The 19076-nt window shown below is 38.7% G+C and overlaps 1 protein-coding gene across 1 annotated transcript in view; it reads right to left on the bottom strand.

Annotated features, from left to right (window-relative positions):
• Nucleotides 1-19076, bottom strand: part of LOC131681083 (uncharacterized) — a 187697-nt gene that overhangs the window by 23562 nt on the left and 145059 nt on the right. The window contains exons 6-8 of the mRNA XM_058961790.1: nt 2146-2353; nt 1774-2013; nt 89-307 (exon numbers count right to left, since the gene is read on the bottom strand). Of these exons, the coding sequence (XP_058817773.1) occupies nt 89-307; nt 1774-2013; nt 2146-2353 (667 nt within the window). The remainder of the gene's footprint in view (nt 1-88; nt 308-1773; nt 2014-2145; nt 2354-19076) is intronic.

The following is a 19076-nucleotide window of genomic DNA, read 5'->3' as shown; positions in this document are numbered from 1 at the left end:
ATACGATCAAATATATTCGTCACCGCACCTATCCACCGCCTTCTAACCATCCTTCTCCCGGTGGCTCAAACAATCTAGTGGCTTTCACCCTTCTTCCCAGCCACCCGCTGGAAGTCATCCATCTTAGTCGTTGCAATCGGTGACCCGATGAAGGCCAAATGATCGATAATGGTCGTCTCGTCACCAGAATGGTTATCCTTCACGAACAGCTGCATATTCTGCACGTTCTGAAATTTAACGAAGTGCAACGGAATCGGCGATCCCGGCACAAGATCCTTCTGCCCCAGTACCAGATCCTGCACCGAAACTTGCGATTCGGCCATATCGATACGGTTCAATATTTATGGAACGCCTACTAAAAGCGATTCATTCGGTAATCGCGCATGCTTTGATTACTTGTTTAGCACTGTCACTGCATAGCGTTACGTCAGTTGTTGTTTATTGGATCGAATGATTTGTATTTGCAGTAATCGCGATGGTGGACAATAAACAAATTTTTAAAAGGCTTTCTTTCATATAACAATACAAATTCAACTGTCAAGTCGTTCATAGCAAACGTAAACGGTTTGCATATATTAATGTTCCAAGCCCTGGTACTACATTCTATTGTGGAACTTGACCTTCTGTGTTGACAATCTTTGCAACCGATTTCAGAGCTATTACACAGCCTACTTATACTTAAAATCGTTCCTTGTTAGGATTCGACTATATGGCTCATAAGACAACGCATTACTCTCTGTACCACCGAACAATGCACTGTATCTAAAAACCAGTCAAGACAGAAAGCTGCTGTCTTCGACAATGTCTCTTGTGAGAACATTCCACGTAGAATGCCGAAAATAGTCCCACTTTATCTCTTCAGTTCACCGAATATGTAACGCTATACAGTGACAATGCTAAACAAGTAATCAAAGCATGCGCGATTACCGAATGAATCGCTTTTAATAGGCTTTCCATGTTAATTGCACCGTATCTAAGAAACTAGTAGAGATGGCAAACTGGTGTCTTCGGCAATGTTTCTAAGGAGAATATTCCCCCGACACTTTGCCGAAGGTACCACCACTTTATCTCAATAGCTTTACCGAATATGTTTCGTATCAATATTTTAGACTAATAAATGATATTCTTTAAATTCAGCTACCAGAGCCATGGATACAACCGGATACAAGTGATTCATACAGAATCTTGCAGCATCTTTCTTGTACTTTCAAATACATATAGAGTGGTCTGCCCGTTTTTGCCCGTTCATGAATTATTTGAGTGCAAAGTAGGCCATTTTTCGAATAAAAATCGTGAATATCTCAGAATCTGCTCAACATATTAAGTTGCTTCCTTCATCGAAATTTTGTATTTCATCAATTGTGATAGTTTTGTAGAACATTTTGAACTTCCAAAAAATCTTGGAAAGAAGTTATAATGAAAAAATTGATTTTTTCGGTATTTCCTCTAATAATGCTCTATATCTCAAAGACTATTAAAGATAGACTATTACCACCTTCAGTAAAGTTTCTTGTAGAAGAATTTACTACAACTTTACAGAATACACCAATTTGCTATCTCTAATTATATGAGAAATAAATTTTGAATCTCACTTATAGGAGGATTAATCATCAAACTTTTTACTTGTAAGGATGGAGCGTCTCATTTTCATAAATTCCTCCGAAGATAGTATATCGCTATAACTAACCATTTCGAAGTTATTCAAAACGATCACGTTTTTCGCGTTTTGGACCACTGTGCGATGGTGCTTGGTTGATTGATAAAGATTCTCACCTTTTTTCGGTCCGTGAGAGGGCGGTGCTTTGAACTTGATGGCACTGATTTTGACCGGCTGATTGAAGGTAATCGAAATGATCAACTGGTCGTCACAATCGGACGGAACCGACCGCTGGAACTGAGCGCATTCACCATCGGGTGTTCGTTCGATTCGTTCAAACATTCGCACTGGTTCTTCTGGATGAAGGTGTTTAAGTGCAACATTCATGACCGTAATCTTCTCCAGATTCATACAAGCTGGCGACGTAATGTTTCTGTATTTTGGCTTCAAGTCCATTAATGTCTGCACCCTGCATCCTGTCAATCTTTGTTCTGGCTCGGTAGAAAATAAACATTGTCATGGTCGACATGCCCTGGGACGGCGCCGACATCTGTCGACGTCCGCCTTGAGAAACACAGCCTTTGGATATTTCGCCGGAAGCTGATCGAACAAATGCGATATGTTTCGGCACGGTCCACACCAAGCTGCGGTAAAATCCACAACGACCAATTTTCCTCCTGCTGCGGCTAGTTCGGTTTGGAAGTGAGCTTCATCGGTGATTGCTTTAACAGCCATGCTGTATCGTTTCTTGCGCTGCTATTGGTTAGATGAAGATTCTAGTTACAGGGCCACTATTCTACCCTGAGAAATTAACTACTTAATTAACTTTTAACGTTATGCACTTTACTCCTCACAAAATTTAACTAATCGAGAATGACGAGAGATGAACGATGAAAGATGATTACGAAAACTTCTCTTAGATGAACGAAATGAATTCGTGCGACCAACGAGATTGTTTGTAATATACACAAATATATATTAAAATAAGCAAAACATTTCGTTTCATTCACGAAAAATAATGTCGTTTTCAACGACAACATTCGTGCAATGTACACTAAATAAGTAAAATTTACGAAAACTTTCGTTCATCAAGTGGCCATTTCTTCACACCACAGTAAAATCGATATGGCCACATCGATTTTTTTAAGTTAAAAAAAATCGAAGTTGTCAAACATCGATCCCAAAAGATCGACTGAAAACAAGAAGAGGCTAACAAATACGAAAACTTTTCTAAAATAAACGAAATGAATTCGTGTGACCAACGAAGTCTTTCGTAATATACGCAAACATTTATTGAAACAAACGAATCATTTTTTTTTCATTCGTGCTATGTACACTAGATAAGTAAAATTTACTAAAACTTGTGTTCATCAAGCGTCCATTTCATCACTCCACAATCTTTCTAGTCCTCAATACAGGTGAGCAGGTTGAAATAAAATCAATTTTGCCAGATCGATTCTTTTAGTTAGTTAAAAAAATCGTTGTCGTCAAACATCGATCCTAAAATATCGATTGCAAAAATAAGAATACGAAAACTTTCCTAAGATGAACGAAATAAATTCGTGTGAGTAATGAAATCGTTCGTATTATACACAAGCGTTTATTAAAATAAACGAAACATTTCGTTTCATTCGCGAAAACTAGTGTCGTTATCAACGATTACATTCGTGCAGTGTACATTAAAGTGTAAAATTTACGAAAGCCTTCGTTCACCAAGCGGCCATTCTCTTTTATGAAATGAACGAAACCAACTAGTTACAATGCACGAAAGTACTTCGATGCAGAAAACAACGAATGAATTCGTGCATTGCATGATCGATTTCATTATATTTACGAAGTTATATTATCAGTGTCGAGGCAAAGTGAACGACAACTAGCAGCCCGTCGATCTAGTATGCATTATTTCTGAATATTTTCTGAGGGTGAAATTGGAGTTTAGGCTTACGAAAACGCCAATCCTCACCTGCGCAATAACTTAATAACATTTAACATGCTAGGCCAAGCAGAAAAATTTGCTCTACAGAAAAACATAAAAGCGTGGTTGACAGTAACAGAACCTAAAAGACTCTTGATCTCTTGAAATATTCATTACAAAAAGGGAAATATTTCTCACAGATAGTGTTTTGGAAGATTGTTCGGATATGCGGAAGTTCCTTGAAGCAGCCTCACTCTTGGTATAGCAGCTTAAAGCTGAAATCATTTAATTTCGTAAATAACTTGATTTATGTCTATTCTATTCTATTCTAACCCTTACACAGCCAGTATTGAAAAGCATCCTGGAAAACACTGCAGATATTCTTTAGTGTTTTTCTTGTCAACATCAATATTTGAAGCATATTATGTGTAATATGTCGCAAATATTAAAACGGCCAGGCCTACTGTGCAGAGTATGGTTTAGAGATGTTTCAAAAAAATATACGGCAATTAAATTATTCATTTAATGAATAATCTAACTAACGAATCTTGACGGAGGAAGAAACGAGGACAACCGTACCGACCGTTTCAGTGTTTATTTCGCAAATAACTCGATTTAGTATGTAAATTTAACCTTTACTTACCCTATCAAAGTATCCGAAACAATCAATTCCTATCGATCGTAGCAGATCAGGTAGATAAACCGATTGAGGTTTGCCCTAGAGGTAAGTTTTTTGAGTAAATTCAACAGGTATGCGATACCCGTGGACACAAGGTAAGTAATTGATGGGTTTATCTTCGACCTACATGGTTTCAGTATGGATCATACCTTTTAGCTTACAGGTTAGTTCGTTTACGGACTACTTTTCCCTCGTACTTCTGTTTGTTACGACAACCTAGTTTTATCCGTCAAACTTTTGCCACAGTGATGGCTCTGGTAGATGCCCGATGTGTTCAAGGGACCCTGTATGCGATAATATACGGTAATTTTACTACATCAGGGAAGGCAAACCTAACCTAAATTAGTAGTAGATGTTCACCGGTTCGGTCACACTTATTAAAGTAGTTAGTCTTCCGTATTTTATCAAATTCAATAATTATGCCAACGTGCGAAATAAATATTAATCAATAAAAATAAGTTTTTACTAAGACTAACAAGATTTAAATAGCAGTTAACTTTGTGGATAATTCGGTTTCTACTCCTTAACCTGGGATGACGTTAACACTTTTTCCACTGACGTCTCTCGGCCATCCGGTCCAGGGGGTGCCCGCGTATATCGGCTTGACATTCCGGTCCGGAGGGGTGCCCATCTGTTCCCTCTATGGCGAGTGCTGCAGTGCTACCAGAACAGATAGTGAAGTACGGAAACTTAGTGTTCTCTTCAGAATTGTTTACTACCTAGTTTAGTTGTATAGCAATATAAAAATATACCATCATGCTGGTTGAAGTCTTCTACGTCCTAAGTTTTGTCATTCATTATCACACAGTAAAATTTAGTCAAACTCATCCACGAAAAAAAATTCGATCAAGTGTTTTAGCTCCCTCATTCGGCCTATCACTATCTATGGTACCGAACCGGCATTACCTCGAATAACTTCATTCCTGACTGATGTTTCGAATTATGCGCAAACACTTTTGACATTTTTATTTTTCTAGCAGCAGTGTGAAGCGAAAGGTTTGGCCTTCTTCTGAAGGTTTGTCTCACTATTAAATCCATTTGGTCGTTTCTTGCGACCAAATGGATTATGGATTTGAATTGCTAAGTTGATGTCATTCCTATTTCACAGCGAATTTTTATCTGATTTTTACAAAGTTTGTATCAAAGAAAGATACAATATTCTCATTAACCGCTATTGAATTTAATTCAAATATGACTTTTGATTCAGGAGTTACAGGTTGGTTAGTACGGTCACATAGCAATTTATCATACAAACCGGAACAAACGTAAAACCTTAGAGGGTAAAAATCCATGAAAAATGGACATCTAATTACTTCGATTCGAAACTCTAGATCATCGGTGGCCAATAAAAAATAGACTAGTATTGTTCACAAGCGACAATTCCGGGTACCGGGCATATTCCGGAATTAAAGTCACATCGGTTCTTCAGTAATGACTGTACCGATTTTTAGAAGCCAAGTATCAAATGGAGGGTATAATATGCGGTTTGATATTGCACCATCAATCACATTTCAAATGAATGGTATAATGCTCCCATATTGATTTTATGTTGGTCGGATTTCCGGTTCCGGCGATGAATAGTGCGGTCACATTGCACATTTCCATATAAACTACTATTACCATGTTCTATGAATGATGCAAAAATAACATAACTATGTTCTAAATTGCTTGAATTTATAGTACCAGATTACTAATGCCAAATAAAATACTTTTTGAACACCTTGGCCAGCTCCGACGGAACCGGAAGCTTCAGGGGAACAGGGGGGTTATTGAATGAAATTCACTTCTTTTTCTCTTGAACGGCTGCCTCGATTTCGACAAATTTAGTCTCAAGTAAAAGCTACAGAATTCCTTTTGACTACTGTTGAATTTAATTTTGATCGGAGTTGTGGTTCCTGTGTTACAGGTTGATATGTGTATTCCCATCCAAAAATCCCATATAAATGTTATAACCATTATATCTAAATGATACAAAATTAGTTAAAATAGGCTCCGAATTGCTCGAATTTGTTGGTCCCAATCACTAACTGCAATTCAAAGTCTCTTCGACCACATTGACCACCGTAGAAGATTTTGAGAGATTCGAGGAAATAGAGTAATTTGGGGAGACTTGCCGCGTCGGATGAGATGCCGCACTCTCCATATCTCGTATATAAGGTGACTTTTATACGGTAATATGATATTGTGAGTTTGTCATTCGAAGAATTACAGCACTGGTGATGTAAAATAATCCTTATTATTGACTCACGAAAATTTTATTACTGACTATGTGCGTTCAGTTACATCACGGAGTGCCGAAAATTTTTTAGCGCTGCATTAAAAACTTCTTTTTTTTATAAATTATGTATCGGTTGAATAGCTGGGACCTTTTAGAATGCATTCTGAACAGGAGTACGGTTATCCATAATTTCAGAGGAAAATGCCTTCGTGCGGCATCTCTCCCCTACAATTGGGAGAGATACTGCATCAAAATTTCGGGTGAGATGCCGCACTCGATGGCGAAGGATACGTATCTAAAGCGTATATTTTTCACCTAGGAATGCCATTAAATGATCATTTGCGTCAGGTATAGGTTCTTAACATGGTATATCCACAAATTAACGAACTTGTTAGGTAGAATTATGAATCTATTTATCTATATATCTAAACGGGCGATATGTATCTAAGTATTAGTTACTTCGGTTTATTCTTTAATGCTAGTCGATTTATAGGTGTAATCAAGCTTCATGAAACTCAAATGAAGACCGCGAATCACAAAAACATCAGCGATAGCTAAAAAATTCTTTTGTTCACCATTTTTCAGTTTGTGACCACGGTGCGGCTTCTCACCCGCAATGACCTTTTTTTAATTGTTCATGGAAATCTGATGGATGTTTTTTCATGACAAAAACCATTTCACAGTATGCCCAAACTTGTCGCAATTGATGAAAATTATTTCATCGAATATTGAATGGTTTGCTTTGATGCAGGATCGATTTTAAGAAATGAGCGGCATCTCTCCCCAAATTGCCCTACATTGTGTCAGGGCCTACTTTGATTCGCTTAATTCGTTGCTGCACGTTCGCTTTGTTTAATAATCGGAGACGAATGAAAACCTACATGGATGAATAGGGGGTTTGTTCGTTTGACGTTTTCAGCTGCGTCAGTGAATATTGAAAGTGAATGCGGCTGGATATGACCAATTTTCATTCAATTAATTTGAATCTTTGAAACTCTTGTGAGCCGTGTTAAGAATAAAGGAAACATTATGTTTATTTTTGCCGCCATAAGTGAAATTGACGAAAAAGTGTTGCTCCGATCCAACTGCTTCGTTGACCTCGAATTTTGTGGGATGAAATATTTTCTTAAGGTAAAAAAGGAGTTTCGGGCTTACGGAAGTCACTTATCTTCAGTACTGATATCATTCAAAACCTTAGGCCAAGCAGGAAAATTTGTTTTACAGTGTATATGAAAAATGGCAATATAGAGGTAAGGCTACATGATCTATCACCACGTAAGCAGTTTCGAATGTCACTTGAAATAATTTTTGACTTTATAATTTCCATATCACCTGTACCTAATGCTCAAGTTTATTTCCCACGCGCGATGGGACATGACGCGTGCAATTCTGCCGCTACAGCTTGTTCGAACATATTTGAACAGGTTGTTGTACTTCATGAACAAAGTATCGTTTAAGCTGCTATTTAGTGTATAAAACATCACAATTCGTTCAACTGTGATATCGTAGCCATATAAATACTGCAAAAATATGCTTTTGTCAATTGTCTCCCGCGGTGAATGGTGAATGAATATCCTAGCTTGCGAAAGATTTTGAAGTTTTAAAAATTGTTCACATTATTCTTCAGGTTTTTGGTTACTACGCCATCTATTCCGACAACATTCAGCGGCATGTACACACGATATTTTACATTAAAGCGTGAATCATGCACTATCGCGTTGGTCTGTTTTCGATCCATGAGGACAACATACACTATTGACCTTAATAATTTGACGCACGTTAACGAAGCAGCATTTGTGAAATTGGCAATACTCGCAATGGTGTTCCGTTAGAACGGAAATAAAGCTGTATCGATATGATATTGAACATTTTTGTTGTTAGTACCACAAGAACTAGAATCTGTGCCAGATCACAAGGCAATTTCGACCTGGTATATTGGTAGCGGCTTCATTTGTCTGGTTGTTGCTGCTGACTTTCGTACAGTATGACAACAAACCGCGGACTGTATAATTTTCAAACAGCTAAATTTAAATTTTTACGCGAGCCATCGTTCATAATTATTCAGTGTGACAGTTCTAGCAACGTATTACTGCCTTCAAAAAATCTATTTTTTGTTATTTCTAGTAGTCGTACATTTTAGATCGTACAAAAATTAGCACATCCAGGTCAGAACAGCAGTAGTAGTTGAGCTAAACTAACTGTGGTCAGCTAGAAGGTTGATAACAGTGTTTTCTCTTTCTCCGGACAAAACCAAGCTGTACTGTATTCCAAGCAGAAATCTTCGCGATTCTGTGTGGCGTAGAATCGGAACTTCAACAGGTAATTTGAGGTAAAAAAAATTTTGCTCTGACAGTAAGGTTGTTCTAAAATCACTTGGTTCGACGGGTTCGAGATCGAAATTAGTGATCGCATGTCGAACTCAAGAACTGAAGAACTTAGTACTTCAAATGCTATCTACCTTCTATGGGTACTCGGTCATTCGGGTTTTTGCAGGAAATGAATGAGCGGACGAATTGGCTTCGTATGACTTCGTTGGTCCAAAACCTGTTCTACCACTTTCTATAAGTTGGATAATGCACAAGATTCGTTCTTGGGCTGCATACGAATATGCCACTCTTTGACGTAGCTTGAAGACTTGCATTCAAACAAAGACTTCTGTCGGATATGAATCCAAAAATGTCAAAGAATTTGCTGCATTTTTTCAAGCACAATTGCAATATTCTAGTCAGGGCAGTGATTGGACATAGCAAACTCAATTATCACATGGCTACTATTCAGCGTGCTGAGTATTATTCGTGTGATCTTTGTGAATCGGACTACGGAACTTCATAACATTTGAAATGTAACTGCTCAGCAGTAATGCAATTGCGTATCTGGTTTGTTAGTTCACCAATGTACAGAGAGCTAAAACTCCAAGCTTTGCTATTGTTCCTAACCCTGTGTGATAAAGAGCTATAGTTTTTAGCCATATTTGAATGACAATATCTCTACGGAGGTGTTGTCATTCTGATATCTCAATATCCCTGTCAAACGCCTTCGATCGTAATGAAGTGAGGTGCAAAAATTGCTGTCTCTTTCTAACTCTTCAAGCACGTGTTCCTTTTTAAAGTATACCTCAGGGGGGTGTCAAACTTTGACAGTTGTCAGGCCCATGTCGCCCATGCTATTGCATTGGGTTGTTTTGATTTTAACAAAGGCAGATGTTGGCTAGGAAAAAATGGTTGTCTATCAAGGGCCTGGTATAACTATTACAACGTGAAATATTTTTAGATTATATTAAAATTGGATCATAAAACTACTTTATGACTATTAATTTTTATTCAGAAAAAAAAAACATTTCTTTTTAATAGATTTTCCGAAGTTTTTTCGTCTCTATAGTAATACCCAAATGCATTAATTTTGAAAATATTCTTCAATCAGGTAAATTGATAAGAGCTTTGGCGATTTTCGTCACTTTAGCTTTTTTTTTTTTGAAAGAAGACGCTTACAGCTACAAATATGGCTATTATTGATGAGAATCTATTCAGAACTTTTGATATGGCAGTATTTTGAATTTTGCAAAACGTCTAATTGTCTTAAAAAAGTGGAATTTTTTTGTTTACGCGAGTTTTTTTTCAGATTTGACAGTATTGAATATGCCTTTCCAGATTTTCAAATATTTGTCAGATGCTTGTAGCAACTTTTAATAATACCTTTGATACAATTTGTAAATTTAAAAAAAATTGAAAAAAATTTCAGCGCAGTAAAAATAAACATATTTACGAAATTTGCTCATAAACAGCGGTGAAAACTGTGGTTATTTTTGAAATCAGCGCACCCGAATAACCATAAAAACTACTATCACAACCTTGCACCAGTCTCTAGTCAGATGATAATAATATCTATCATGGCATCCTAATTCTTCGGAATTATGCAGTTACTGTTAATATTCCTTAATATGTCATGACACGGTAAGTTTGACTCGTTCATACAAACCATCTGGCAGTGCGTTAACGTGTATGTACTCCCAGGGCCGGCCGAAAGCATGGGTAGTATGGGTAGTACTACCCACTCGAAAATAACCGAGTGGGTAATTACCCACACGAAATTTTGAACCATTTCAAAAAATTTAGATATGCAACGCATGTATCTCGCACTACACACATTTGAAAACATCGATGTGCCACAATTCCATTTGCATAAACGAACGTGATTTAATGTGAATGTAATGTAAGCGTGTGAATTGCGAAAAGGGAAAAAAATCCTTACTAATGGACCCCTCACCCTGTGCTTTCTACCCACTCAGGCGTAAAGTGTTTCCGCTTTTCAAACGTCTGGATTATATTGTTGGAAGGAGATTCTTTGGCCTTGTACAGTGCGCATAAGAACATCTGCTTATGGATCCATCCCGTTTTGGCCCTTCATACAGCGATAAATCGAAAGTTGTTTGCTAGCAACATTGCTGTCAAAAGCAACAGCATCCACTGACGTAGTCCTTGCACTGATGGTGGGTTGAATGCACTACAACGCACAACCCAACACAATTTTCTGAACAATTTAAGTATCCCTCAGATGCCCATGTTTTAATATTCTTATTTCGCCGCCATCATCCAATCATCCATTGGTTCACATGTGTAGCTGAACAGATACACCCATATCAACTCAGCGACAAAGCCAAATCTGCTAAATTTTCTACATCACACACAACTTCCATATTCAAATTACTAGACTCGGAAAAATTTCAAAACTTGATGCTCTCAGTAAAATTACTCTCCAAGGATAGCAGCAATCGCACATAAAAACATATGTTTCATTTCGGTTGCCCCACATAACATATGAATGTTCATAGTCCTGCATCTTTTCCCACATCATTGCGAATGAATGAATTCGCCGTTTTTATTCCGTCTTCTCTCCGTATGTTTTCCATACTACAGCCAAGGAGACTAGGTTTCTAGAGCTGTACGAATTGTCGACCGGCAGCAGTAAGTGAGGCAAAAAAGGCACGCATTTTGTTACCATATATACCTACCACAGGCATCGCAGGTGATCCGAAGCAATCGCGAAAACCAGATCCAAATTCTCCGTGACAGCCTCAGAGGTCGACTTGCTTTGGCACAATGAACGTAAAAAAACAACAACAACAACAACAACAACGACGTATATAGATAAAATGAGAGCAACATACTCAAACTGCATAAGATATTACAACATGGTAAACACGATCGGAAAAGAGTGAGACGGAAAGAAAAACATACAACGAGAGTGAAAGTAAACCAACCGAGCGAAGCTCTAATACTAATAAACATAAGTAGCAGCAACAACAACAACAACAACGTCGTGATGTTGTACCCATTGAAAGAGTAGGCGATGTGTCGTAGAAGCATATGTGCTATGAGATGGAATAATCGAATCTATATGAACAAGACTTGATATGACCAGTACCGTCTTTACGCATGGGCACACTGGGCCAGGGCCAGGGGCCCCGCGATTTTGGGGGCCCCGCACGTAGGATGAATATAAAACCATTCAATAGACTAATTTTCAAAAAAATGTTTGTAACTTTTGTATCGTGTGTATTGGGAATCCCATAGCACATGGGACAGCTTTTATTTATCATCGGACATAATAGTTCAAATGATTTGGGTGGGAAAAAGTCCGTTCGAGTTGGCCTCCTCGTACCAGGCGCCACCCTCAAATGGGCATAAAAAACACTATCTTGTTGTAAGGTTAAATGAACAAAATTAACCCATTATAACCCAGGGATTTCAAAAAGTGAGCCAAATGCAGTGATATCCTCAATTTCATCATAAAGTGTATCAAAGATTATGGGAAACACAAAATCGCCGCTTAAAATGGTTTTGAGAATGAAAATACCTCATGCAAAAAATGTGTGAAACATTTCTTCTTTTACACCTGTGACAACGTTTTGTCACATAGTGAAATTATTAGCACTAATTCTAACAATAAAATTCAATTAAATGTATTGCTTATTTTCCAGCTGCCATTTTCCTCAACTATACACGCTTCAAAAATGTAAATAAAATGACAAAAATTGGCTGCTGTATTGTATCACAATGAAGTATGAGGAGCAACGATCCCATTAGTGCAATAATGAAGCAATTAGATGTCAAAATTCTACAGTAAATACGCATGAAACGACGGATAGTTCGGCGTATGAAATTTCATACGCTAGGATATAATGGGTTAAGTAAAATTATAAGTACCTGACCTGATTCTTATTACTAATTCACATAATAATCACAGTAAACACAATCTTCTTATATTGTTTGCAAATATTTCCGAGGAGTCACCAAACTGAAAGGCATAATTAGCACGAGAAAAGGTTCGAATCATTGAAGACAGTGGTTCATGGAATCCAAAAGATGTCTGATGGAACCTCGACAATAATAATAACGTATCTCGTGTTCTCCTCACTACTCGGAAATCTAAGCCGGGCAGCAATTCAGGCGCATCACATTCTCCGTTTAAAATTGCCACCAAGGTAGTAGCTTGCTGGATACTACGATGACATTCTAATGTCTCAAAATTGAGCAGCTGGCAACGGTCACAATTCGGTGGTAAATTTTGCGGCTCACGGCAAGACAAGTTCCTAAGAGCTAAGCGTACGAACATTTTCAGTACTCTCTCCAATTTTAAACACCAGGTTACCCAAGCAACATATGTAACGAGTCTACGAAAAAATTTAGCCTATTTGGTTGAATATCAGTTGTAAAAAAGTATAAAAGCATTTTCTTAGATAGTGGTTTGTTGCTAATAGACTACAAACAAAATTGTTGCTACTAATCAGACCGTAAAAAGTGGGTTTGTTGACTAAAAGAATTATTTTCCATTTTATTACTCCGATTCTAAACGATATTCAGTAGGTGGAGCTTATAATGTTTGATAACTGTTAGTTGAAAGTAACTGAATGCTATAGTGGATAGCAGCTGTCAGTGTTTGTTTGCAATAAGTATCGTATAAAGACCAAAACACTTGGAAACTCGTCAAATACTTGCCGACAATTAAAAAAAATTGCAACAACGAGATGGCGTTATCGATGCATCTGTATTTGTTATTTTTCTTCTGTCAACGAATCAGCCACAACGAGAAGGCGGCCATGATGCTTTCATAAATTTGTGCACCATATTCGAATTGCATATTGGTAGGCGCAATCGAAAACTGCGTCATTTGCCTGGAGCGCTATATATTGTTGTTATATTTTCATTCATTTCTGATTTTATTCGAGGGCACATTTAAAATGTAAACGTAAAATTGAAAAATTCACGGTAAATCTAGATGCGTCGGTGAAATTTAAGTATAGAAGAGCAAAATATTTGCTTTCAAATATTCCAAATTATCTTGCCCAAATAACATCGCATTATTCCAACACCGAAAATTTTCCAAACATAATGGAACTCGATTTGAAACTAGATGGCATAATTGATTTGCAATACAGCGTACGTTTTAATGACATGTTACAAATTGACTCCGCCTTGGGGCTTTTTTGGTGATGAAACAGTTGAGATCATGTTCACCCGGCTTGATTATTACACGTGATTTGGTTTCATTATTAGTTATTAATATTCTTTTACTATAAAATATGTTGCTTGGGTTAGGTGATGGGGATTCCAAACCGGCAAGACGAACTCGAGGATTGGTCTGACCAATGCGCAGTATAGGGAATTTAGACAGTACGGATCCGTAAAATCCCGTGAAATCTTCGAAATGAGTCCCAACTGGCGATTTGCTTTCGCAATTATGTTGGTCATATGAGAATTGAAGGACAGCTTGTGGTCAAGAATTACACCCAGGTCATATTCTGCATTGACTCTCTGTAGCGCAACCCCATCGATACTGTAATCGAAGATTAACGGATCGTTCTTCCTGTGGAACGTTATCACGGAGCATTTGGCAATATTTGCAGTAAGCTAATTCATTCCACACCACTTCACAAAGCGGTCAAATAGTGCTTGCAGTTGGTGGCAAGTCTCGGCTGACTGGATGACTAAGTACAGCTTAAGATCGTCGGCAAATATGAGCTTGTACCCGGAATCTAACACTAAAAAACAGTGAGAAAAGCAGTGGGCCTAGATTGCTGCCCTGCGGTACACCTAATCTATTGGTAAACGGAGCCGATATACAAGAGCCCAATTTCACACAAGGCGTTCTGTGCGTAAGGTAGGAGCTTAGCCACAACGTAAGCATGTCGGGCGCTCGTAAATTGTACAACTTCTTGAGAAGAATTTCATGGGCAATTCGGCCAAAAGCAGATTTCAAATCTGTGTATAAGTGTTCACTTGTGTTTTCTCCTCCATGAACACCGGGAACATGTAGGGTTGTTTCCAAAGGTTGGGGAACTTAGCCTGGTCAAATGATTGGTTGAAAATGCGGGACAAAGGTTCAGCAAAAGCCACGGCACAGCGACAGTAGACAACAGCTGGAATCCCATCCGGTCCAGGGGAGAAAGAGCTTTTTAGCTTTCTTGCAGTTGCTATTACCATGTCGGGTGAAATCGAAAAGGTGCTTAAGACAGCGATATCTTTCGAAACAGTTACTAATGCGATATCGATTTCCTGATCAGATGCTAAACAGGGAGCAACGACGGATGCGAAATGATTGCCAAACCATCCACAAGCTGTTGCAGTGGACGACGCTGCCTTTTCATCGAGGTACACATTGGAAGGAACACTGGAATTTTTCTGTTTTGAATTTGCAAAGTTCAAAAAACCTTTAGGATTACTTCGTAAGCCTACTTGAACTCGTTGTACTTACGATCTATACAGAACAGCGTTGAGATTCCGGTATGCTTCACTGGCAACGTGAAAGTCGTGATTCGTGGCGGGCGATTGTTTGCTTTAGCATGCATTTCGTTTTCTGCGAAGGACTCGCAGCGCCGATGTACTCCATGCCGAGGAAACAATCCCGTTTACTGGGAGATTATTCTGTAACCAGTCCTGAATTACTCGGCAGAACTTTCTGGTTATTGCATCTGCATCAGCAGTTGGCTAGCTGGAACAACTACCGGCATAACCGGGCAACCAGGCGATTGCATCATGATAACTAGCGGTGCGTGGTGCGTGTCGACTTGCAGAAGGGGGATACTGACTTCTCGATCGAAATACACAATATTCCTTCGAGCAAAAAACTAGGTCAACGACCCGTCCAATTTGATTGGTATGTGTAAAGCGGCAGGATAGATCTGTAGCAGCTTGGAATCGCACATTGCACCGTATCCTATGTGATCAAGTTGTTTAAAGGGCATCAGAGCGGTAAAAAACGAGGCTCTGCATGACTATTGAACCAGTTAAAACGTCAATCCCACATTTCGATTCAAGTTTCAATTTATTTTTAACTACAGCAAACAAACATTTGGCACACCAAGTGTACAAAATTTGGAAGGTACCGAACCTTAGCCAACCAACTAGAAAATTGAAAACTTTGATTGGCAAGCGATTTGCGGATGTGGAAAAATATTTACTTCTATGTCATATTTGAGTCTGTAAATGAACAAATTCACATGGAAATGCCCAAAAGTGACTTCTTGAAGTCTTACGAAGACTCGGTACTATTTGGTCGGATTTGGCAAGTTTCATTTTGCATGGTCAATCTTAGACTGACACAATACCAATAATGATGCTCTGTAATGCATCCGCCTTATCCAGAAAAAATAAACCATCGTGTAGACAAACGTCATGAAATCCCAATAAAAAAGTTGAAAATGACCTTTTTAAAGTGTTTACACACATAAACCCTGACTTTCCCCTAGATTTGAATAAATGAGTCTCGGCAATGTGCGTGTGTTTGAGGGTATTTGAAGAACCTCGGACATTTGGTAGCGTTACCCAACCCCAAAATTTCTTCGTCTTGATGGAAGCACTTTTTATCCTCAAACAACGTCTACCAACTATGAAGGTCAGATTACACCGTCTGGGAATACTATAGCGTAGTTAATAAGTCCATGACGATATTTGGACATCGGCAACGACACCAGGTTGTGGAAATCTGAAATCGTCTTTGTTCTCAGTATAATTTAAATCCCACTTTATTTTTAAAGTAATGTCAACACGGTTCACAGATTTGGCTTAAATTTGTAAAAGAGCCTCAGAGTGGTATGGAGTGGAAACTGTACCGAAAAGCTGGGAATTTTTTATCATCGTACTACTACAGCGTACTACTTATAGCTTTTCAATTGTAGGGGCCTCCTAGCTCAAGAGTGCCCAGGGGCCCCGTGTAGTCTTAAGACGGCCCTGGATATGACACAGCGTGAACCGAACAGGATCCAATAACCGAAGGTGTTGTTTAAAACTGGCGATATTTTGCACGGTTCATCACGATCATTAATTAACAGCTACCTGTGATTCTGACGCAAGCTTAAAAGTTAACCATCCTGGACTAAATAATACGAAACGACCCCACACGGATGACATAATACAACCCAGAATATTATTTATTTTCCCATACCCTCTGATTCTAACATTCGTCCATCAACATCGCACAGCGTACGGTAAAATCGTTCCGGTAACCATTTCCGACCTGACCCAACAACTGTCAACCATCACGAACTTGATTACCTCTGTCTGCGAATGGCTGCGAATCCCGACAGCTCGCATCACATCGCATCGCAGCTGTCGCCATGCAGTTTGCATACTCCAGAATGCAATATTTACCGTCCAGAACCGTGTGTGTTGCATCCACACACCGGCCAAAAATGAGCAAACCATCATTCCGGAGCACACACAACCCGATATTGTTGTTTGTCCTCTGTTGATTGTTGATTTAGTGTCACCTCCATAATACAACATGCTTTCCACCTCCTTCTACAAGCCACAACAAACAATATACATACATCACACACACACATGCACTCGGAAACCGAACCCCTATCATCAATGGGGGGTACAACCGGATAGATTTTAACACGTGCTCCCAGCAGTGGTGCGACCCGGGACCGACCGCATTGATGTCCACGTTCCGACTCGAGACACACCCGGTTCGCCACAGGAAACCTGGCTAAACCCAAATAACGAACAGCACACATTTGATTGAGTTTTGCAAAAACCAATTTTCCTTTGGTGCTCTCCCCATTCACAGCACAGCACCTATAAAAAGCAAATATATGGTATCCTAGGTATCCAACTATCGTATCGTAGCCTACTCTGCCACTAACGCCGGATGATTCTTATTTGCTCGAACCAGCCAGTGAACTAGTTTAGCGGCGCATCGATCGGAATCTACATTTACGGATGAATTTTCAGAAATGTTGGAAGCAACATTCAATTTCAGCATCAAACCCGATTACTGTTGGGGAACCGTTTCTCACAAGTGGATGCCATTTGCTCTAATTGCAGCAATCATCAGCGCAGTAGTTTTAAAACGGTTATGTTTAGCACTAGGTTTAAAGGCGAGTGCTTAAACTGTTATCGACACAGGTACTCAAATTCATGTTAATTTTAGTCTTCGGAACAAAAAGTTGGTTTTAAATTTAACACGACATAAAATTTCATGACATACTATTTTTCTGACATGACGTTCAAGTATCACCAAACGTGACGCAATTTGACACATCATTACCACTTACCATTTGATGTTACAAGAAACTACTGCAAGCTTTTTTATTTCGATGTGAAACGATAAAAAATGACATACTTCAACGCGTTGGATCTTGAGTAAAATTATCGTGGAATTACGCCACTGATAAAGTTTATAGTCCTGGTATTATAAAGCTGCATGATCTCTTATGGCGAAAATTTTCACCCATGGAGGATAAAAAGTGTGTTACAATGGATTTGTTTTTTCACAATTATATTTGTGCACATATTTGGAGCATGGTAATGATTAGCAGCCCATCCGCAGTTCACACTTAGGTATTTCAACATGTCGACAAAAATCAGTTTTTAATAGACTGCTAAGTATGTTTAAATTTATTTTGGGTACCTTGAACATTCAAAAGAACAGTGTTCAGTACTCAATGCTGGTTTCTTGCTTACTCTGAAAAATATGTAAGTGGTTCAAAAATTTATTTTGAACCTAAACTACAAAATCAATCGAAACTATAAATGACATCTGCGCAACTCATTTCAGCGGACCGGAAGGTTCAAAGTACATGTTTTACTGAAACCGGCAGCTGAACTGGAAGGTGTTGAGATTGATCGAGAGTACCCACAACTCTTGGATCGGAATGTCGCAGAAATATATTTCCAGTAGTTGTACAGTTCTGAGAAACCGTAAGCAGACTACCGTTAATTATATGCCTCCAAACAACCGAATCGGAAAATGAAGCAGAAGAATCGGTCTGAACATGCCCGAAACTTGATATTGCGATGAAATCTTTGTCTTTTTTGTGATTCTCGGACAAAAGTAGCTCGCCACAGCATATCTCAGCGGACTGACGGTGATGAACTGGCAAGGAGCTGATGATCTTGCAAGGAATTTGCAGTGGCGGACTCAATACCAAGCTCATCAAAAAACGATGGATTCAAAACCAGAGTTCAATAAGAAATATATACCAACCTTCATTCAAGCTCACAAAGGTCAAGTGAAGTTCCGGCCAGAATTGGTAAGGTGCCACTACAGCCGGAAAGTAGCGGAAGTTAAATAATACTCGAAAGACTGCTAAACTGATGGCTCGATGTCGGAAAAAATGGCCGCTGAGGATGACCAGTCCAATGTATGGCATATGATGGTAGAA

The sequence above is a fragment of the Topomyia yanbarensis genome, chromosome 2 (assembly GCF_030247195.1).
Source record: "Topomyia yanbarensis strain Yona2022 chromosome 2, ASM3024719v1, whole genome shotgun sequence".
Taxonomy (NCBI): Eukaryota; Metazoa; Arthropoda; class Insecta; order Diptera; family Culicidae; genus Topomyia; species Topomyia yanbarensis.
Note: the sequence above shows the minus strand (reverse complement) of the source record. Positions and strands in the feature narration are given on the sequence as shown.